Source organism: Anticarsia gemmatalis, chromosome 29 (assembly GCF_050436995.1).
Source record: "Anticarsia gemmatalis isolate Benzon Research Colony breed Stoneville strain chromosome 29, ilAntGemm2 primary, whole genome shotgun sequence".
NCBI classification, from domain to species: domain Eukaryota; kingdom Metazoa; phylum Arthropoda; class Insecta; order Lepidoptera; family Erebidae; genus Anticarsia; species Anticarsia gemmatalis.
In genome coordinates, this window is record NC_134773.1 from 5,574,280 (window position 1) to 5,597,439 (window position 23,160).

Sequence of the window (23,160 nt, forward strand, 5' to 3'; positions counted from 1 at the left end):
GGAACAATTATTTGTGTGATCCACAAATAGATGTTTTGGGTCTGGTTGTACTTTGTGTCCGTTGTTTGTATGTTTGTAAAAGTCCCCGCGACACAAGAGCAATCTTAATGCGAAAGTTGTTGTTTTTATAAAACAAAAAAACATCAGAAGTGCGAATTACGTAAATTTACTTATATCATATCACTTTCACTCATATGACTGAGTATAGTAAGTCTAGTCGTAGTACTATCGTCACAATTAGCTTTTATCTCTGAGCGGTGGTACTGGCAACAAGCAAACGTGTAGTATGTACTTGCAGCAACTGAACAAGCAGTGTGTCCCCCAGAGATGGCGAACGGGCGGGTGTCGCCAGGCAGCGGCAGCGACAGCTCGGACTCGGAGACGCTGGCGGCCACGTCGCGCCGCGTGCACGGCGCGCGCGTGCCGCCCACCCCCTCCCCCGCCGCCCACGAGCCGCCCGCCAGCGCCAGGGACTCCTGGGACAGTGATGCGCCGCTCAGGTTGCACAAGGGTTTGTACTGAATCACTGTTGGAAATAACTATAATACTGTGATACAACGCGGCTGACTGTCTGTCTCAATCAGATCAATTTTTTTAAGGAATTTTGCTTTCACGAAATGTTTAAAAAACTGTATGATATACAACGAAATATCGAATGTGTACGTGTTATAGAACTCATAGACAACGGCTGTTTCTCTCACCTTCGCGATACTATAAATAAACTATGCACTTTAAGTTAAAGACTATTATCATAATGGTGTAAATCGAGATCAAAGATAACTTTTTACTAACACCCGATAACTAGAGCTTCGTTCTTAGTAAGTGGCGGAGTCTTGGGTAAGAGGAAGAGGGGAGGGGAGAAAGTTTGAATACTTAAACGTCTACATAAAACTATGCTGTGTGTGATGTGCAGGTAAAGGAGTGGGCAAGAAGAGTAAGAGCAGTAGTGCGAGCGCCAGCGCGGAGCCTGTCGCAGGCACCAGCCGAGACACGCACGGTACGTACACAATATACACTATTGACCCAATATAAATATTGCTGTGTGTTTGAAGTCAATTTCAATGCTTTTTTTTATTCCGTTTAATATACTTTCCTTTTAAAATATCATTAGTGCACTGGTGTGTATATTTTAGAGCTCTATATCTTTCGACAGCAGTTCGAAGCCAATGATAGATTTGATAGGGAGGGTAGGGTATTTGATAGGGTATCGTAGATTCACATCTACGATAATTTGAACTTGTTTTGTTATTATATCGTGTGTGACAGAGGTGTACGCGGAGGCGAACGGCCACTCCGGGGCGGAGTCGTGGGCGGGCTCGTCGTCGTCGTCGGCGGAGGAGGGCGAGGAGGGCGAGGAGGAGGGCTCGAGCGCGTGCTCCAACATCGAGGTGCTGGAGGAGCAGCTGCACACCGAGGTGGAGCTCACCTACACCGACAGCGAGCAGCGCTACCACCCGCCGCACGTGAGCACTTCACTATAGCTATCAACCTAGTGTCACTCTTACATTCACTCACTCAATCACTCACTCATTCACTCACTCGTTACTCACTTGTTCCCTGTCTCACTCACTCACTCGTTCACTCAATCATTCACTCGTTCACTCATTCACTCACTCGTTCACTCATTCACTCACTCGTACACTCATTCACTCACTCGTACACTTACTCGTTCACTCAATCATTCACTCGTTCACTCATTCACTCACTCGTTCACTCATTCACTCGTTCACTCAATCATTCACTCGTTCACTCATTCACTCACTCGTTCACTCATTCACTCACTCGTACACTCATTCACTCACTCGTTCACTCAATCATTCACTCGTTCACTCATTCACTCAATCATTCACTCGTTCACTTACTCACTCACTCGTTCACTCACTCACTCGTTCACTCATTCACTCGTTCACTCATTCACTCACTCACTCGTTCACTCATTCACTCACTCACTCGTTCACTCATTCACTCACTCACTCACTCACTCGTCCACTCATTCACTCACTCGTTCACTCACACATTCACTCACTCGTTCACTCATTCCCTCACTTGTCCACTCACTCACTCGTTCACTCATTCACTCACTCGTTCACTCATTCACTCACTCGTTCATTCATTCACTCACACATTCACTCACTCACTCGTTCACTCATTCACTCACTCGTCCACTCACTCACTCGTTCATTCATTCACTCACTCGTTCATTCATTCACTCACTCGTTCATTCATTCACTCACTCGTTCATTCATTCACTCACTCGTTCATTCATTCACTCACTCGTTCATTCATTCACTCACTCGTTCATTCATTCACTCACTCGTTCACTCATTCACTAACTCGTTCACTCATTTACTCATTCGTTCATTCACTCACTCATTCACTCAATCATTCACTCGTTCACTTACTCACTCGTTCACTCATTCACTCGTTCACTCATTCACTCACTCACTCGTTCACTCATTCACTCACTCACTCGTTCACTCATTCACTCACTCACTCACTCACTCGTCCACTCATTCACTCACTCGTTCACTCACACATTCACTCACTCGTTCACTCATTCCCTCACTTGTCCACTCACTCACTCGTTCACTCATTCACTCACTCGTTCACTCATTCACTCACTCGTTCATTCATTCACTCACTCACTCGTTCACTCATTCACTCACTCACTCACTCACTCGTCCACTCATTCACTCACTCGTTCACTCACACATTCACTCACTCGTTCACTCACTCACTCGTTCACTCATTCACTCGTTCACTCATTCACTCACTCACTCGTTCACTCATTCACTCACTCACTCGTTCACTCATTCACTCACTCACTCACTCACTCGTCCACTCATTCACTCACTCGTTCACTCACACATTCACTCACTCGTTCACTCATTCCCTCACTTGTCCACTCACTCACTCGTTCACTCATTCACTCACTCGTTCACTCATTCACTCACTCGTTCATTCATTCACTCACACATTCACTCACTCACTCGTTCACTCATTCACTCACTCGTCCACTCACTCACTCGTTCATTCATTCACTCACTCGTTCATTCATTCACTCACTCGTTCATTCATTCACTCACTCGTTCATTCATTCACTCACTCGTTCATTCATTCACTCACTCGTTCATTCATTCACTCACTCGTTCATTCATTCACTCACTCGTTCACTCATTCACTAACTCGTTCACTCATTTACTCATTCGTTCATTCACTCACTCATTCACTCAATCATTCACTCGTTCACTTACTCACTCGTTCACTCATTCACTCGTTCACTCATTCACTCACTCACTCGTTCACTCATTCACTCACTCACTCGTTCACTCATTCACTCACTCACTCACTCACTCGTCCACTCATTCACTCACTCGTTCACTCACACATTCACTCACTCGTTCACTCATTCCCTCACTTGTCCACTCACTCACTCGTTCACTCATTCACTCACTCGTTCACTCATTCACTCACTCGTTCATTCATTCACTCACACATTCACTCACTCACTCGTTCACTCATTCACTCACTCGTCCACTCACTCACTCGTTCATTCATTCACTCACTCGTTCATTCATTCACTCACTCGTTCATTCATTCACTCACTCGTTCATTCATTCACTCACTCGTTCATTCATTCACTCACTCGTTCATTCATTCACTCACTCGTTCATTCATTCACTCACTCGTTCACTCATTCACTAACTCGTTCACTCATTTACTCATTCGTTCATTCACTCACTCGTTCACTCACTCATTTACTCATTCGTTCATTCACTCACTCGTTCACTCACTCATTTACTCATTCGTTCATTCACTCACTCGTTCACTCACTCATTTACTCATTCGTTCATTCACTCACTCGTTCACTCACTCATTTACTCATTCGTTCATTCACTCACTCGTTCACTCACTCATTTACTCATTCGTTCATTCACTCACTCGTTCACTCACTCATTTACTCATTCGTTCATTCACTCACTCATTTACTCATTCGTTCATTTACTCACTCGTTCACTCACTCATTTACTGCATGCATGTTTTTATCCCGTGACCTTATTACACTGAGGCAGTAACTAACCAGGTGTATATGTGTACAGAACGGCGCGCGGTCGAGTCGCAGCGCACGCAAGCGTCGCCTGGTGAGCTCCGACACCAGCGAGGAGCGATCACGACGTAGGACACACCGACAGAAACAACCTAAACGGTCAGTACATCACCTACCTATACATCTCCTAACGTTACTGACAACCTGGTACTTGTGCCTCCGTCATATGTGTGGTGTGCTAGATATTCTTATACGTATCTTCTAGCGTTACTGTCGCCCTAGTACCAGCAGCCCCTGGCGTATAGTGCAGTATAGTGCATGTGTTGCACAAACAAAGGCGCTTATTTCCTTGCTTTACTGCGAGCTTGGTACTTGTCACTCGGCCATATATGGTATCATATATGTTAGACAAAGTGACTTTACGCACAAAGTTGTGTGTGTATTTTTCTTAGTAGACGCGTGTGTGTTTAGACTCTATACCGAATGCCTTTTTCATTTTGTGAGAAGACCCTTGTCCGGCAGCGGGACAGTTATAGCTAACTTGTAAATTGTAATGTGTATTGTGTGTGTGCAGTATCCGCGAGCGGTTCACGGGCGGCTCGTCGTCGTCGTCGTCGGGCTCGTCGGAGGCGGCGGGCAGCGCGGGCTCGGCGCGGCGCTACGAGTCGGACCGCTCGTACCGGCCGCGCTACTCCACCGACGACGACCGGCCGCTGCACCTGTACCGCGAGCCGGCCGCGCCCGCCGCCCGCGCGCCGCGCTCCCACCCCCACGTGAGTACCCGCGCTACACACGCTACACACGCTACACACGCTACACACGCGGCGCTACGAGTCGGACCGCTCGTACCGGCCGCGCTACTCCACCGACGACGACCGGCCGCTGCACCTGTACCGCGAGCCGGCCGCGCCCGCCGCCCGCGCGCCGCGCTCCCACCCCCACGTGAGTACCCGCGCTACACACGCTACACACGCTACACACGCTACACACGCGGCGCTACGAGTCGGACCGCTCGTACCGGCCGCGCTACTCCACCGACGACGACCGGCCGCTGCACCTGTACCGCGAGCCGGCCGCGCCCGCCGCCCGCGCGCCGCGCTCCCACCCCCACGTGAGTACCCGCGCTACACACGCTACACACGCTACACACGCTACACACGCGGCGCTACGAGTCGGACCGCTCGTACCGGCCGCGCTACTCCACCGACGACGACCGGCCGCTGCACCTGTACCGCGAGCCGGCCGCGCCCGCCGCCCGCGCGCCGCGCTCCCACCCCCACGTGAGTACCCGCGCTACACACGCTACACACGCTACACACGCTACACACGCGGCGCTACGAGTCGGACCGCTCGTACCGGCCGCGCTACTCCACCGACGACGACCGGCCGCTGCACCTGTACCGCGAGCCGGCCGCGCCCGCCGCCCGCGCGCCGCGCTCCCACCCCCACGTGAGTACCCGCGCTACACACGCTACACACGCTACACACGCTACACACGCGGCGCTACGAGTCGGACCGCTCGTACCGGCCGCGCTACTCCACCGACGACGACCGGCCGCTGCACCTGTACCGCGAGCCGGCCGCGCCCGCCGCCCGCGCGCCGCGCTCCCACCCCCACGTGAGTACCCGCGCTACACACGCTACACACGCTACACACGCTACACACGCGGCGCTACGAGTCGGACCGCTCGTACCGGCCGCGCTACTCCACCGACGACGACCGGCCGCTGCACCTGTACCGCGAGCCGGCCGCGCCCGCCGCCCGCGCGCCGCGCTCCCACCCCCACGTGAGTACCCGCGCTACACACGCTACACACGCTACACACGCTACACACGCTACACACGCGGCGCTACGAGTCGGACCGCTCGTACCGGCCGCGCTACTCCACCGAGTGGTACTCCACTCCACGTGAGTACCCGCGCTGCACACGACACGTGCTCTATGTACTCGTATATATAACATGTGTCTGTATGTCCGTCACAGGGTGGCGGCGTGTCGCTGCGCGCGCGGCGCTCGCAGCGACACGTGAGTGCACTCACCACGCGGCGCTACTGTGTCGTTACTCGTATATAACGTGTCTGTCTGTCTGTCACAGGGCGGCGTGTCGCTGCGCGCGCGGCGCTCGCAGCGGCGCTACAACGAGGACAGCGAGGAGGACTCGGTGGCCGCCATCAGCAAGCGCCTGCAACACCACGCGCGCGCGCAGCACGCGCACCTCGCCACGCGCCGCAGACACCACGCGCAGCAGGTAACACCACCACCAGCTCTACTGACTGTCCCTTTCTTCCTAACCTCTCTTTATCTCTCTCTCTCTCCCTCTTTCTCTTACCCCCTCTCTCTCTCTCTTACTCTCTCTCTATCTTTCTCTTACTCTATTTCTCTTTCTCTTACTCTCTCTCTATCTTTCTCTTACTCTATTTCTCTTTCTCTTACTCTCTCTCTATCTTTCTATTACTCTATTTCTCTTTCTCTTAATCTTTCTCTCTCTTACTCTCTCTCTTTCTCTTACTCTCTCTCTCTCTATCTCTCTTACTCTTACACCAGCTCCCCCCCCCCTCTCTTACTCTCTCTCTTTCTCTTACTACCCCTCCCCCCACCCCCTCTCTTTCTCTCTCTCAGTCATTTTATTAAAGTTCCAAAGCTCATTTATATCAAAAAAAGGGTTACAGTGTTTTATTTATACTTCGTTCTTTCTTTATTTATACTATGTGTACAATGTGTTGTGTTCCAGAGCGCGAGCGCGGAGGGCTCGTCGCACACGAGCGACCACAACTACTTCAACGGGCACGCGGCGCACCTCACGCACGCCACGCACGCTACACACGCTACACACGCCACACACGCGCCGCACAACAACGGTACGTAGTACGTATGCCAGTAGACTTATTCACACGACAGGTTATTATATTTGTTTTGTAACCATGATTGATATTTGAACGTGTAGGGTATGAAAAATGTATCTGCGTTTGTACTTCATATTGTTGGTACTATGCAATATGGGGCGAGCTTTAAAAATATAAATATTTTAAATAAATATAAATATTATTGGACAACTCACACACGGTCATTTGATTCCAAACTAAGCAGTGTTTGTACTTTGGTAACCAAATCTATACTAATATTATAATGCTGAAGAGTTTGTTTGTTTGTTTGTTTGTTTGAACGCGCTAATCTCAGGAACTACTGGTCCGATTTGAAAAATTCTTTCAGTGTTAGATAGCCCATTTATCGAGGAAGGCTATAGGCTATATAACATTACGCTACGGTCATTAGGAGCGGAGTAGCAACGAAAAATGTTACAAAAACGGGGGAAAATTTGACTCATTCTCTTAGGTGACGCAAGCGAAGTTGCGCGGGTCAGCTAGTAACTGATAAACATACTTTTATACTTGTAAATACATACTTATATAGATACATTAACATCCAGGCTCAGAACAAATACTCGTGTATATTTTGGTTAATATCATTATGATGATGAAAGTTAGTTGATAAACTAGCTACAAAAGTCCGCTGTCTTTCCTACTACTAGGGAAAAATCGTTCCTGTATTTCACTATCTCCAGAGATTTTCATTAATTGAAAGAGTTCTCTCAGTTTATGCTTATTGTTATGATTTTAACTATGTTATTCTGTGTGCAGGAGGTCCATCGTCAGCGGACGCGGAACCGTCGAGCAGTACCAGCGGCAGTACGCCAGCCGGCGGCGTGTCCATCTCTATGCGCGGGCGCGTGCGCAAGCTCACGCCCAAGGCGCGCGGCCTGCTGCGCGAATAACCCCCCGCCGCCGCGACCTGTCGCCCCGCGCCGACTGGTCGCGCTCCACCAGGGGCTGCCCGTGCTCTCCCTTTCACTAGGCGTCCTGTGCCATCCACGAGTCGCGTCCTCCCGATCACTAGGCGTCCAGTCGCAACGACTAGTCGCAGTGTCCCAGTGACAAGTGAAACTAATCCCATCACTAGTCGCTCAGTGACAACAACGATTTCCACCCTTCCGCTCTCCAGTCGCCCCGTCGCATCGACTAGTCGCACGATTCCATCGACTAGTCACACAGTCGCTAACATTGTGCCTCGAACTGGTCTCATCTCACCTGACTTCACACTGTCTAGATGCAGCGTTCTGTTGACTAATATAAGACCGATTAATCGCAGCGATTCTCCGACCATCAGTGTGGCCGCTAATTCCAATATTGGAACACGTACTGTAGCGACTAGTCGCTCTGTCGCATCGACAAATCGCACCGATATAGCAGCAAGTTCCACCCCTAGTCTTCATATTGAAACACGTAGCGTCCCCGCAAGTGGCAGCAATGTGGCGTCAAGTCGCAGCGATGCATCACCAAACCCTGCAACTAGCCGCAGTGTCGCACCGGCAAGAGTAGCGACAAATCGCAACGTCGCGTCGACAAGTCGCAGTGGTGTACCAACAAGTGCAGCGGTTGACTATAATATTAGAACACGTAGTACGAGAACAAATCGAACTGTCGCAACGACAAGTCGCAGTGTCGCGTCGTCAAGTGAAGTGGTGGCGACTAATCGCACAGTAGCGTCGGTGTCGAGTCGCGGCCGCGTCAGGACTATGACCCCTAAGGGACTGCAACATTTCTGTAAGACACACAAGTATAAATAAGTGTTTTATATACTAGTGAACAAATGTGCCGCGACATCGAGCGATATGTGTTCATAAGCTCTTTTTAAAATTAAAAGGTGTATATTACATAAATAATGCAAGAACAGTACTCTCATAGAAAAATGACACATCATGTCGTTTACGACGTTTTTATTTTGACAATGCAGTAACTTTTCGCTAAGGAAAGCTGAGACACATGTATTTTTAAAAGGGCTTAAGTCAATATTGTAATAGAAAATGTATTTTCAGTGATGTTTACCATGTGATTTAAATTTCATACACATTGTTATACTACTGATACTATTCTACTTATACTTTGAGTGCAAGGCGTTATGTTTCTAGACTGAAATATAGACCGAATTGTGTTTCAGTCTGTATTTTGAATCAGCTATGTAACTGTTTTTAGTTTTGACGAAACCTGTGATGGGATAAGACGGTATCACAACGTGGGGGTAGCCGGTTCAATTCCTTAGCTAGTATATTACTGTCCCACTGCTAGAAAAGGTTTACCTTTCATAATAAGGAAGGGTTTAAACCTTAAGTTCACAATGTTGACCAAGTGTAGATTCAATTAGAATCGCACGGAACAAATTTGTTTGTGTGATTTTCAAATAATTTTTCTTTAAATCGTTTGTAAAGCATTTTGCAAATCAGTCCGCCGACACGCCGACAAATGTCGGCGAATCAAGATAATTTTGTTGGCGTCTTGTAGAGCAACTGACAGAACGCCGCCAACATGTAAAGGTATGTTGGCGGATTTCGTGTATTGACTATTAAAAGGTCTTCAAGACATGTTGTTAGTACAGGAGTTGTCTTTGTTAGTATATAAGTATATATTGGTGTGATAATTTGTACATAGTGATAGTGGAAGCTCAAACTGTCTTATATAAGTGTAAACTATCGATTATTTTTTAACGGCCGGTTTCAATAACTCTGGATAAGTGTCGGATAGTATTTTTTGGTATTTTGACAGATTTTGTTCATGAACTTTATCTAGAAGATAGCTTATTTGATAGTTATTCGTATGTCGAGGTATTGATTAAACCCGGGTGTTTAGACTTCGAGATAAGTATGAAAAAGAGTTTTTCATAACTGTTTCTTTTAGATAGCTTATCTGAAACTTACCCATTAGCCGTGAAACTGATTTAAATCTGATTTTTCGACTTCTGGATGGGTATCAAAGTAGTTATAACAGATTTTTCCATAAATTCAGATTGTTTATCTGTCAGTCAGGCTATCCGACACTTATCCGTGAGTGTTGTAACTGGTTGTGCGTGTCATATCTTAGTTGTTACTTGTACTATGTTGTAAGTAGACAATGTTCTCATCCACGATAGAGAACTGCAATCTCAATGTATCACCGTCTTACTGATTCACCACGTTTGTAAGACCAATACTTTAGCACGTAGGTACCGTCCCACTGCTGGGCTAGTAGCCCACTCCCACTATTAAATAGTGGGATTAGTGAGTGCAGTGGTTAGTTGGCTACTGCGCTTCGAGTGCCAGGTGGAGTAAATGTCTTATATAGTAATAAAGTAATTTAAAATATAGTAAATATAGGATAATAAATAATTTAAGAAATTGTATTTTAGAAATAAATCATACTGGCTAGTTCCTCCGGGTTCGGTCAATTTATGCAAACAGTGTATCTGTGTATTGTGCACACACTTGGACACTATAAACAAAGTCCTGCACAGATGGCCAGTTTCCGCCGGGAAGACATCATACATACATACATAGGCAGAATAATTGATTATGTACCTTTCAATTGAGAAAGCTTGATTCAAAATACATCCAGTAGATTCCGAGATTATCCCTTAACATACGCACAAATTCACAAAAGACTAAAATTATTTACTAAATAAGACATTTAAAGCAAAACAGACTAAAGCCTACTTACACTAGTTCTGGATAAGTAGTAGATAGCTTATTAAGTAAAACTTTGACAGTCGATTTCGTGCATTTTCCTCACATTATCTAACAAATAAATTAAACTGACACTTATTCATTTATTACGTAAAACATTGACAGATAAATTGCCTGCCTCCTTATGCAGTAGATAGGTTATCTAACATTTATCAAGGAGTGGTGTAGTTGGCCCTAAATGTGATATGTTTCGTGTCCGTTGTTTGTATGTTTGTAAAGTCAACGCTAAGTTAGCAGTTAGTCTTTGTAAAAGAAATTAACTGGGCATCTTCAGCGCAACAGTGGGACTGCAATGAACAATGAATTTTGTATATAAGTAGTATATAAGTTTGTACTTAACGCACATAAGGTAAATATAAGTAATTTGTACTGTGGTTCACTAGGTGTAAGGACTTCCCAGCTCGGACGTTGAGTTATCAAGTGATGTTATAGTTAATTAATATAATTATATTAGTTCATTGAAATGTTACGTTTAGGGGCAATATACCCCCTTTTTTCCAAGATGGCGGCCGGGGGACAAGGGTGGCGACCCCACAAACTTTAACTTAAGTTTGTACTAAACACTCCAATATATTTATACTTATAATAAATCTGTAGAGAGGTTAGAATACCTTATATGTTCACCCGACGCTTCGATCGCATTCCAACGACCGTGGTAGAGTCAGCTCGTGACCACGGTCGTTGTAATGCGATCGAAACGTCGGGTGAACATATAAGGTATTCTAACCTTTAATTTTCAATCGCGATTAAGACCCGTTACATTATAATATTATGTGTACAAGTCGCGACAGTTTAAAATCGTTAATCTGTAGAGAGGTCAATTCTGTACATTGAATATAATTAGTTAAAAAAAAATTGTTGAGTCCTCTGAAAATGCAAGCGATAAGCCTGAAATGTAACATTTCAGTAGACTATTTGGATTAATTGAATAAATTATTTTTCAATGAAGTGACTCTGCGTGTGTACAGTGTGTGTACTGTACATGGCGTGGTTTGAACAAAACTTGTAAATATATAATAATAGTATAATGTGACAATTCTCAGTGATTTCATCATGATCTAGCTTTAAGTATTTTTTCATACTTCCACTTGTAAGGCCGGTGCCAATAACTTATCTACAGATAGGGATTGGATTGTTAGGGTTAAACATAAAGTATGAATTTAAAAAAATGTTATAAGTGAAAAATTAGAAATATTTCTTTTACAATAAATTCTTTATCTGATATTAGTCTCTACTTAAAATGTAATGAGCAAAATTAACTTATTTTTATACAAAACACTTACTCAATCATTGACAACGAATTTGATATTGATAAGAATCTTGAAGCAATATTCACAATATTATAATGAACCTGTAGCCTAACCTATCTCTACGTAGAGGTAAGGTATTGACACCGGCACTCGATATGACTAATTGTGTCATTATTGACAACTGTAACTTGAAATACACACTTAATTAATTAGTGTATTTAATACACATACTAATTGAAATATTCGTAACGAATACGTGTGCTGAAAATAAAAAAAATCTATACTCCGTGTCATATGTACAGTGCGTGTGTGTGTCAAGGCCTTCGGGCTTGAACAACTTTGACACTAGGTTGACCACTAACCATACGATAAGAAGAAGTTTGTAAAGAATCATGTGAATATGACAATGTGTAGTGTGTGAGAGACTCCGATATAATGACGTCACATAGTGAGTATAATACAGCTGAGTGACGTCACGGCATTGTACATATATGACACGGTGTGTTACAGTTGTCAGTGTGTGTGTGTGCACTGTACCTGTACATAGTACTTATGTATATAGTAATGTAATGTGTGTGTGTGTGTGTGTGTGTGTGTGCGTGTGCGTGCGAGGCGCTCGTGACGTCACGATGATACCAAACTGAAATAAATGAATATTTTGTAGTATAGCAACTTGGTTTCATTACATTTTATATATTTGATTTAACTAAAAATATGTATTATTTTTACACTTACGTATACATGTATCGCCATCATCATCATCATCGTCGTCATCATCATCGTCATCGTCATCATCATCATCACATCGACTTTTCATCATTTCTTCATACAAATTTTTATTACAAAAAAACAGTTGTGCCGGCTTGAACGTTCTTTACTCGTGCGCCCGAGACGCGCGGGGGTCGGGGATGCGGTGCGGGGTGGTGGCGGGGGTTCAACTTGATGCATGTATCTTGTCTTGTCAGTCGGCCGCGGTGACGCGCACGCGCTGACGTGCACGCGTCAACGAACTCTCCGCGACGTATCGATCGATGTGATTAAATACTTATTTATTTTAAATAGTAATAATAGTATAATGTAGTGAGTCTTAATCCTTGTAACTGAGTAGGCAGCGATTGTGTAGATGTGTGTAGTTTAAGTGTTGTGTAACTATTTGAAAATAGTGAACACACAAGTGAGGGTAGGCGTTGAAACCGTGCGGAGACGACGCTTGGCAGCTACGTCACAGCCGCGACCACGGCGGGCTGCAAGTAAGGTATCGTAACTTTACAATTCTTACCGCATTTAAGTTCCGTTTAGCAATTTAGTATTATGCATAGTTATGGTAACAAATTCATTTTAACTAAATAATTATGTATTGTAGAGAGGGTAGTTTTAAGTTTTCGCGACTACATAATTATTACAATGGAATATTATATTTTCTAACAGATTACATTGGATTCTAAATGTTTTTGATAGCGTTGCACATAGCGCTCAACTATTATTATCATGAGGGTAGGCATGCGCGAGCGTCGTCATACCGTGCTTTTGTTTCTTCTACCCGCAACTTTGTCTGCGTCAATACATCTCCAGGGTAGAAATAAAATTAAAACTTAGCATTTATAATATCAGTAGGAAACCGAAACTTATGACTATGACAAATGGTATGACCGTACAATGAAAACTTAAAAAGTGGATTATTTTTCATGAATTGGTATGGTCAGAACTCGTAGAACAAACATTTAAGATGTAAGGTATCTAGGGCTGCGAGCTTGTTAGTATTTTAAATAACTTAGTGTACGAACTAGGGTAGTTGCGGATGTCGATGTTTAGGATCACAATGCTGATGTAGGATTTACTCTAAACATTCGCGGAAGCAGATGCTAAGATCTGCAAGACCCCTGATACACATGATCAATGTGTTCTCGTAACGCTGACATTACACGTGCAGTACGTACGTGCAATGTTATTTGAGCTGAGCGTCTCCATGATACAAGTCGCGATTGTTGTTTAACATTGTCTTGAGAGCCTCTATTAAGTTCGACAACTAATCATACCACAGACACATAAATAAAAACGTGATAATTATAAACAATTTATTAGAAAATACACATTCTGAGCCATAATTGTTTAACACATATTATAAACTGTATACGTTATGTCTCACGAGTATACAGACCGCTCGCATATAATATGTACGATGTATTCTCTACTTCTCAGTAATCACTAATATTAACAATACGAACATCTATATGTCTCTTTTAAAAAAACCATGATTTCCCTCCATGGCCCGTAATTTTTTCCACTCTATCACATCACGATGTGTGACACTTCAATGTTATATGAACCATCACGATTTCACTAAACGAAGATTTCTGAGTGCCGAATGAAAGATAAACTAATTCTACGCGGATTTAAATAAGGGTCATTCTCAGTTAAGAGGTAATATGATGTTAGAAGAGGCGGCATGACAAAAATGATAAAAAATTAATGTAGTATCAGTATTTTCTTACCAAAACACTTATTATCTTCATATCCAGACAACAGCCAGACAAAATCTTAATTTTTTACCATTTTATAACTGACCAGGGGAGATACTGAGGACAGGGGAGGGACATTTATGTTGTATTATGAAATAAATAACAGTGGTAGTTTGAGAATCAACTTCATTTTTGTTTAATATTAATCAGACTTAATTTCAACAGCCATCAGACATCACTATAACATAATCTTTCATTCCTACAAAGCAACAAAGACATGACATTATACGAAAATCAATTTGTTTGTTCTCTAGGTGTCATTTCATTCACAGTTTTAATTAGTCCTTCTTTTTTCTTATCATATTTCTTTTGCTCTTTAATCTTTTGCTGTTCATATTTCACAGGGTCATTTTTTATTTTTTGGTATCTCAGTCTTTCCGCTACACGTTTTTTTTCTAAGCGTTCTTCACGCGTCATTTTTTTTCGTGCCGCCATAATCTGTAACCAAAATATGGTAACTTGGCATCGACGTTTTTCTATATGGTAACCGGGTAAAAAGGACTGCTCCTTTACTTATTACAAAAACAATAAGAGTTTCGAGGAACACTACCTGGTATGAGATATTTAGGATGAAAGCGACAATAAACACTCGTACAATCGACATTTAAAATAACAAGATTTATGTTTAAACTAAAACCAGACTAGGTAAATACACTCGGATACTAAATAATGGATAACTGCATCATAAGCAGGAAGAAGTTATCTCCCCTGAGCAGTAAGTATCTCCCCTGGTACCTTAAGCGGCAGGGGAAAGAAGACAGGGGAGATACTATTTCGACAAAATATCGATATAAAAGTCTAAATTTTTGTAACAAGTTATTAGACGGGAAGATTACGATTCTTTGCATACATTACAGTAATTCTAGGAAGAAAGTAAAATATTTATGCTTATAATAAAGAATAAAATCTTACCAGGGGAAAGAACACACTCACTGAACCACGACAGTTTTCACCAAGTGGCGTCTGTGTAATAGCGAACCATATGGCGGGCGCATTCGCGCCGACGGCTTGCTGTCAACTTCACGTTAGTAACTTGGTGCTCAAGGTCAGAATTTACGCGGCGAAATTAAAAGTCGTGAGTTTTTAATAAAAACAAAACGCCAGGGGAAGAGATGCTATATACGAGGGACAAATTTCAATATTAAACATTTTATGAATATCTAAATGTTACCTTTTTCATTTTTTTCCATTGCTTTAATTTAGTTTGTCTAGTTTTTAAATAATACACAATTTAATTTATTTAATAATTTAAAGATAGTTAAAAATACTAATTTATTAACATGATCGGTTAAAGGACAGACCAGGGGAGATAAATTTTTCATGTTTAAGGCGCTTTTGTGACTAAATTAAAAACATTTCATCGGTGAATTTTAGTGACCTTACAGAAGATACTGACTTTGATAATCTCACAGCTTTATTTTAAATAAATTATCAATTAAAAATATAAAAAAATTCATTGACATTGAAATTACCTCATAACTTAGAATGACCCATAAGTAATTGATGAAAGTTCAATAGAGTAAAGAAAAGCTTGATAATGAACAAATATATTACAATAATAGTACAATCAACTGAACATCTTCGTCACTTAACAACTAGTAACTTAAACAAACAATTGGAAAATTAACAGAAAATACAAAAGTAAAGGTATAATGTCAGGAAGACAACAAGTCGAGCACGATTATAACAATTAACTGACTGTACTGTCACCAAAATATCTTTTTAAAATAATATTGTTCTTCATAAACATTAATGTTCTGTCTTACTTATAAACGTGGTATAAGCTCTGATTAGTTATTCAATTTTTTGTCACTCACAATTTGAAACTATTTAGGAGTAAATGTAAAATTACGTAAGTGACTTTCGATCTTAGACTGAGGACATAAGATGCCCTCTGCAGCTGTATTTACAGTGTCACATACCACAATTAAATATGATTTTAACCACATTTATATATGTATAATACACGTCAAAGCGTGCTCGCAACTTGTGCCGATAAGGCAGATACTATACAGTCTACGAATTATAACAACATGTGGAAGAAGAATTACAGTTTATTAGTATGGAAGCTTATAGTCGTTTTTACAGCCAAGGAACAATAGAGGCATATATGTATTTTATTATATATACTTAGTACAAGATTGTGTCTGTCAGACATAGTGACCACTCAAGTATATACATATTATTATTCTCTCAGGATAACATAAGAGTATTTTGTTCTTTAGGTATTTATCTACAATTTCTATATGGAAGAATATTTCGTGGAAAGAAGTAATTGACATATTATTTTGTTCATTGTTATTCATTTGTTACAATTTAAGCTTCAAATAATCACTCAAATATATACTCAGGAAAGAAAAAGTTATAAAGTTGAATGCCCAGTTACACTACGTCTGGGTAAGCATCAGATGGCTTATCTGGAACTAATCCATATTGTGATATAAGCCTATATAAAAAAAACAAAGTAGGAGTCTACTTATGTATCAGATTATATTAACAAATTAGCATTTGATCATATTTATACAATTTATCTGCCACTTTATCTACCAGATAGCTTTATCCGTAAGTGACGAGATTTTAATTTCTAATCAGAGGTAACACGGGAAGGTATCAGGCGCGCAGTGACGCGAGGAGTTGTAACGTACTCAGTACACTTGCAGAGAACATTATAGCTATCAGTCACAAAAATATGTCTATTGATATACTAGCAAACAACAACAAAGCAGTTTTCAATAACTTGACATTAGCTATTTCGCAATGGTTTACCTTGGTTCCTCAAAATTAAATATTTTAAACATAATAGTCATTGTTCAATTCAACTATAATAACCCTAACAAGAGTTAGTTACCAGTCAGTCGTCCATACCGCGCGAGGTACCAGGCTGACAGTGACGTGAGGAGTTGTAACTCTACTCTCTGTATTTACAACACTCTTACTACCTACGAGGGTCACACATAATCACGCTTATTAACTAATTACCATTGTCGATTACTGAAAGTAAGTTTAACCTCTGTATGTATGTGTGTGTCGTGCGAGCCTCGTCACATAACCAGCTTAGGATTGAATAATTTGCGTGAGCGTGACGTGGCTGGAGGGGGCGAGGGCTGCGGCGTGGGGGGCGCGCGTGAGCGGCGCGGCCGCCGGGGGGACGCGGCGGGAGGAGACGCGGCGCGCGGCGCGGGGGACGACACGTCGGACGAGTTGCGCACGTCGTTGTAGGCGCGCGGAGCCACGAAGTACGAGCGCAGCGACTGTCGCTTGCCGCCGCCCGCCTTGTCTTCCTCGCTGTCCTCCTGCGACGACGGCGCCGCTCGCTTCCGCGGCGACTTCACCCGCGGTTCCTCGGGCTCCGGCTCCGAGTCGGGCGCGACACGAGGCCGGCGCGTGGAGGCGGCGCGCACCACGTCCTCCTTGAAGATGGAGTTCCGCCGCGGCGCCTCGGAGTTGGCTCGCCTCTTGTGCTTGATCTCGCCGGTGGCGGCGGCGGCCCTGAGCCGGGACACGTGCGCGGGCGGCAGGCGCAGCGCGCCCAGCGCCGGCAGGATGTAGCGCAGGTAGCGGTTGCGCAGCGAGTGCCAGGAGCGAGCCGCGCCCGCCAGCGCCGGGAACTGCTCCTGCAGCTCGCGCCACACCGAGTTGCCGTTGACGCGGCGCGCGCGCCCGCCCGACGACACCCACGCCACTATCGCGTGGTCCTCCAGGTTCGAGTACTCCTTCAGCCGGGAACTAGACGCCCTGAAACATAACATTACATATTATTCGACTAAAGCAGGGCAGGAACTGAACTCAAATAAACTAAATTTTATGATAGGTTTACATTTAACGTGTACATGCAGAACCGCTGTTCATGCTGACCTTATCACTGCGACGTGTATCGTAGCGACAGATATTTTCAGCAACATTTAAGACTGTATGAAATTGCTAAATAAATAAATAAAATAGATATTCAATAACAAGCTGAAAAAAAGTGTTATATTTGAATAACTCACCTTTTACTGATAACATGTATGTGTTCGTTGTCTTCCGTCTCGCTCACTCTGTTCACCGCGCTCGTCGCACTCGTGGCACTGCTCTTACTCTTCACTTTCTGCTTGGTGCTGGCTGCTGACACTTTGTCTGCTTCTCTCTCACTGGAGCTCATTCTACTCCTCCACTTGGACTTCTTGGCGGGACTAACTAAAGACTTTGTTGCCATCACTTTCTTCACTCTATCTGCATCCCTTTCTTTACTAGACTTTGATTTACTTTTATCTGAATTAACTACAGGTTTATTGTGTGTTTCTTTCCTTCTATTGTCTGTCTCGCTCGCACTATTTGAAGAGCTTGATGCTCGTCTCTTTTTTGATTTCTCTTGCATTTGTTTTTTCTCCCTGTTTGTATATTTATCTTTGCTGATCAATGTTGATTTCTTTTTAATAGAATTCACTAGTGACTTTTGTCTCTCTCTGTTCTCGTCGTCTGTCTCACTCACACTGTTAGAGCTTGATGATTGTCTTGTATTTGTGTCAACTTGTTTCTTATCTACAACTCTCTCTCTATGAGGATGTATTGCTTTCTTCTTCACTGAGTTACTTGTTGTCTTGCTCGGAGTGTGTGTCTTCTCATCATCTGTCTCACTCACACTGTTCACTGTGTTTGATGATTGCCTCTTGTTAGATTTAGTTTGTTTCACCGGCAAAAATCTACCTTTTTCGTCCCTCTTCATAAGTGATGTTCTGGCTTTAGTGGCACTTACAGGTGATTTTGTTTGTTTGTCTTTCCCTGCATCGTCTGTCTCACTCACACTGTGTGAAGAAGTTGACGATTGTCTCTTTCGAGGTTTCAATTGTCCATTGTTGACTTCTCCTCCTTTAGTAGCAGAGTTACGCTTAACAGAGTTAGTTACTGTCTTGTTGTGCGTCTCACTCTTATCTGTGTCTGTCTCACTCACACTGCTGGATGAGCTCGACGATTGTCTCTTGTTAGATTTAGTTTGTGTCACTTGTTTACTGGTCGCCTTGCTCCTACTACTACTCCTTGTGGAGTTAGTAACATGTCTAGTGTTCTCTCTCTTTTCCTCGTCGTCCGTCTCGCTCGCACTGCTCGAGGAGTCGCGTCGCCTGCTCTTGGCGGGGCTCGCTACTGGTTTGTTTTGCCTCACTTTTTTCACTCTAACTCTGCCATTTACCATGGCGTTCCTGGCATGAGTGTTAGTGGCGCTCGTCACAGACCTGGTGGTGTGTCGGCGGCCGCCCGCGACCGCCTCGCTGTCGCTGCTGAGCACCAGCCGCTTCATGACGTAGGGCGAGGAGCCGCGCTCGTTCTCCTTGTCCGTGTCGCTGGAGCTGCGCTCGCGGTAGTGCGGCGCGGCCGAGCGGCGCGGGCGGGCGCGGGGCGCGGCGGCACTGGGCGCGGGGGACTGCGTGTCGGAGCGGCGGGCGAGCCCGAGGCGCGCGGCGAAGTGCGGCAGCGCCGTGTGGTGTCGCTCCCGCAGCGCGCGCTCGGTGCGGGGACAGCGCGGCACGTCCACGAGCGGGTTGATGGCGTAGAACAGCGCGCGCTTGTAGGCGTCGTCCGCGTCGAAGCGCTCCAGCGCGCCGCGCCGCGTGCGCGCCACGAAGCTGCGCAGCGCCGCCACGTCGCTGGCCGAGATCGTCAGCTCCTTGCACACGGACTCGGCGCGCACCTCCTGCCGTCTCTGTCGCCGCGGCGTCTTGCTCGGTCGCTCGAAGTCGTCCGCCGAGTCGGCACCCGAATTGTCCTCCGCTCGGTCGCGTTTGTTTCTATCGGGGTGTTTGAGCAGAGACTGTAGCGGTGGCGCGCGTCTGCGGGACTCGTTGACGGCGGCGGGCGGCGCGGGCGTGGGAGCGCGGGGGCGGGCGGCGGGCGCGGGGCCGGCGGGGTGCACGGGGCGGGGCGGCGCGTGGTCGAGGCTGAGCGTGAGCGTGGCGGTGTCGTGCTGCACGCCCACGTCGCAGCGCCGCGCCGCGCCCGCACTCGCCGCGCACCACTCCTGCGCCTTGCTGTTGTTACATCTGAAGCACACACACGTCATCGTTGTACAACTATGAATATTTAATTATTACTTAAATTAATGTTTTCTCTCTGTTATATTATTATGAATTTGATATTAAATTAAAATATAATGTTGAATTATGGTCATATAAAGGTTATTGACACATTTGAATGAACCCACAGTGAACAAAGCTTGCTATGCATATGCAAGTATGCAAAATATTATACGACAAATGATTTAAGTGCATGTGTCAGCAGAAAGTGCTGATATGACAGTAAAGGCAACAATGCTTATGATGCTAACAATTTATATAGAATTACTAATAGATATGTACAGCCTTACATTATAAACAACTAGCATTATAATGATGACAGTTACCCATGTGAGTGCACACAGCACGTGTGTGGCTTGTTGTGCTCATCTCCGCCAGTGGTGGCGGAGGTCTGCTCCACAGTGTTGACACGGAGTGATGAGCGCGAGCCGCTGGGTCCTGTCTCCTCAGTACTACAAACACACACACACATACAGTCAATATTAATTATTATTTTAGATTTAATTACATGCATCTCAGAAAACTCTTCAGAATTGCAATTCATAGCTGTAGATATATCACTAAATGATTTTGATTTTGATACTCTGCTAAGTAAGTAAAGAGTACTAAGTAAAGAGCCTTGGCATGCACCATTTAACTGGAATATTTATATAATTATTGATAATTCTGTGTATACCCAAAATAAAGTAGTGGTATCAAACAGGCCTGCAACAGCTGCATGGGCCCGCGGGTCTCTCATGTTCGGAATTCAGATATTTGTATACATTCTTCAGCTTAGCGGCAGTTTGTTAATCTATTGTACTAAGTTGTTGGACTCATAACTTTGTATGTTTGTTACTCAATCACACCAAAACTACTGAACAGATATTGATTAAATTTGGCAGTGTTGTAGCTTATGTACACAGAGTAACACATAACACACACATGAACATGTGTGGGGTGGTGTATGAATCTGTATGATGGTGCACCCAATGGTGAAGTGTAAGATGATTGAGTGAGAGGAGAGACAATATAGTTAGACATGATTACGGCAAAAATATGAAGATGAAGATATTGAAAATAATGGTTATTTTGTATCAAAAATTAAATTTGGTGATTATAAAAAATTAAAAAGTTTATGTTGAAATTAAAAGATAGCATTGAAAGCCCAAGAATGCCTACATACATTTGCCTGTAGTTTGGTTCATTAGCCAGAGTCCTCTAGCTCCTGCTATTATTAGTGAATATAATATTACATAAACCACACAATCCAAACCAACTGGCAACTATAGTAATAATGCATGATTCCACATCACTTAACTATCTATTTTAAATCACATACAGTTAGCTCATAACATGAACAGAAACACCAATACTTGACTTAACTGAACATATGTACATCACTGATCTTTGTGCTTGCACCAATCATTCTTATCAGAACATGTTTAGATAATGTTGCGTTGACAATAATGTAATGCTCAGTGTAATTGGATATGAGTGACTGTACAAAAGAGGTGAGAACTGCATAACAAGATTTAGAACAAAACTATTGAACATTAGGTACCTGAGAGCAGGAACCCGAGGTCCGAGTCGCACAGCGCTGGGGCGGCCGGCGGCCAGCGCCTGCAGCGCGCCGAGCACGCGGCGGGTGGACGCCACATGCAGCTTGCCGCGCCGCACGTACACGAAGCGCGGCCGGCCGCGCCCGCCCTCCACGGCGCCGCGTTCCACGTCCACCTCGCGCCAGCGCCCGCCGCCCCACACGTAGTACCGCGCGCCGCTCATCCTGCCTCATCACACGCACTCGAGCACTGCACCAACCACACTTGCACACTGACACCTCACTTTGTATCTTACACCTAAGCACTACTTTTGATAATGTTATGTATGTTTCTATTGCGTATAGTCAGTTTATTGTACGCGTCTGCTACATAAATATGGTAAACACGGTGTTCCCGCCACCGAGCGATGCTACAGCTCGCGATGTTTATATTTTGACAACTGACGTTTGACATTGACAACTAGTGCCGTTGAGTCTTTTTTTTTCTGTAGTTGTAGACTAGCACTTTTGAGCCCTTCATTCATTATTAACCTACCTGCTGACCTTTGACGATAGTATTTTATTTAGTGAAACTACACAAGTGAGCAAAAAAAAAATATTAAAACATATCGCTCCTTCAATGCAAAAGGGCCACAACTCAAAAAAAAATGAAAATCGTTTTATTGCAAAAATGACACCTGAACCGACTATATTTTATAGTAAAAAAAAAACACCCATCATTTTTGCTTATTTTATGGCTGCACTGACTTACTGCCCTTTTTGCATTAGCTCACTTTGACAGGTAATGTCAGTGCAAAACAGCCACTTTGTGAGTTGCGCCCGGAGATTCAACGCAAATGCTCGTCAGTTGCGTGAAAAAGTGCCACAATCCAAAATACGTCTGTGTTGGGTGCAAAATTTCAAGTTCACGTGATTATATTTCACAATACAAAACTGCCATATTTTGGAAAACGTCCTTTTTGCATTCTAATTATAGTATTTGTTACCATATTTTGTTATACAAAAATGCCATATTTCTGAAAACGACCGTTTTGCATTCAAACACTAGTATTTGTTATTATATTTTGTAATATAACAGTAGCATATTTTGAAATACGTCCTTTTTGCAATAAATTATTGTGGAATAAATAATTATTTTTAGCATGCTACAATGGGAAGGCCATAAATATGACCGTTTGGCATGATAATAATTTTAGTATTCGTTA

General features: G+C 44.0%; 3 protein-coding genes across 5 annotated transcripts in view; 2 read left to right on the forward strand and 1 right to left on the reverse strand.

The window, feature by feature from the left end:
- The window catches only part of BRWD3 (bromodomain and WD repeat-containing protein), a 28,761-nt gene extending 23,347 nt beyond the window's left edge, over window positions 1–5,414 (forward strand). Inside the window, exons 28-32 of one of the 2 annotated variants that reach the window (XM_076133453.1) lie at window positions 326–511; window positions 914–997; window positions 1,267–1,463; window positions 4,101–4,207; window positions 4,623–5,412. In XM_076133453.1, the coding sequence (XP_075989568.1) occupies window positions 326–511; window positions 914–997; window positions 1,267–1,463; window positions 4,101–4,207; window positions 4,623–5,163 (1,115 nt within the window). In that variant the 3' untranslated portion in view covers window positions 5,164–5,412. Of the gene's footprint in view, window positions 1–325; window positions 512–913; window positions 998–1,266; window positions 1,464–4,100; window positions 4,208–4,622 lie in introns of both variants that reach the window. The other variant, XM_076133454.1, reaches the window with a different exon arrangement.
- A 256-nt stretch (window positions 5,415–5,670) lies between these two features.
- Window positions 5,671–7,964, forward strand: LOC142985004 (uncharacterized; the record flags this gene model as incomplete). Its single annotated transcript, XM_076132915.1, has 4 exons — window positions 5,671–5,835; window positions 6,145–6,297; window positions 6,781–6,907; window positions 7,688–7,964. Coding segments are annotated over 4 exons (579 nt in total), but the record flags the coding sequence as incomplete, so codon positions are not given.
- A 6,397-nt stretch (window positions 7,965–14,361) lies between these two features.
- LOC142985130 (uncharacterized) lies at window positions 14,362–22,378 on the reverse strand. Of its 2 annotated transcripts, XR_012960184.1 has the most exons (5): window positions 21,959–22,378; window positions 20,742–20,867; window positions 18,358–20,382; window positions 15,281–18,103; window positions 14,362–14,806 (listed from the first exon to the last, which is right to left on the reverse strand). XR_012960184.1 is itself a non-coding variant. In XM_076133112.1 (4 exons), exons 1-4 carry the CDS (start codon window positions 22,177–22,179, stop codon window positions 17,410–17,412), a joined length of 3,066 nt encoding a protein of 1,021 aa, XP_075989227.1. In that variant the 5' UTR covers window positions 22,180–22,378; the 3' UTR covers window positions 14,362–17,409. The 2 variants fall into 2 exon arrangements, 1 of the variants encoding a protein (XP_075989227.1); XM_076133112.1 differs by having other exon boundaries at window positions 14,362–18,103.
- Window positions 22,379–23,160: the final 782 nt, after the last annotated feature.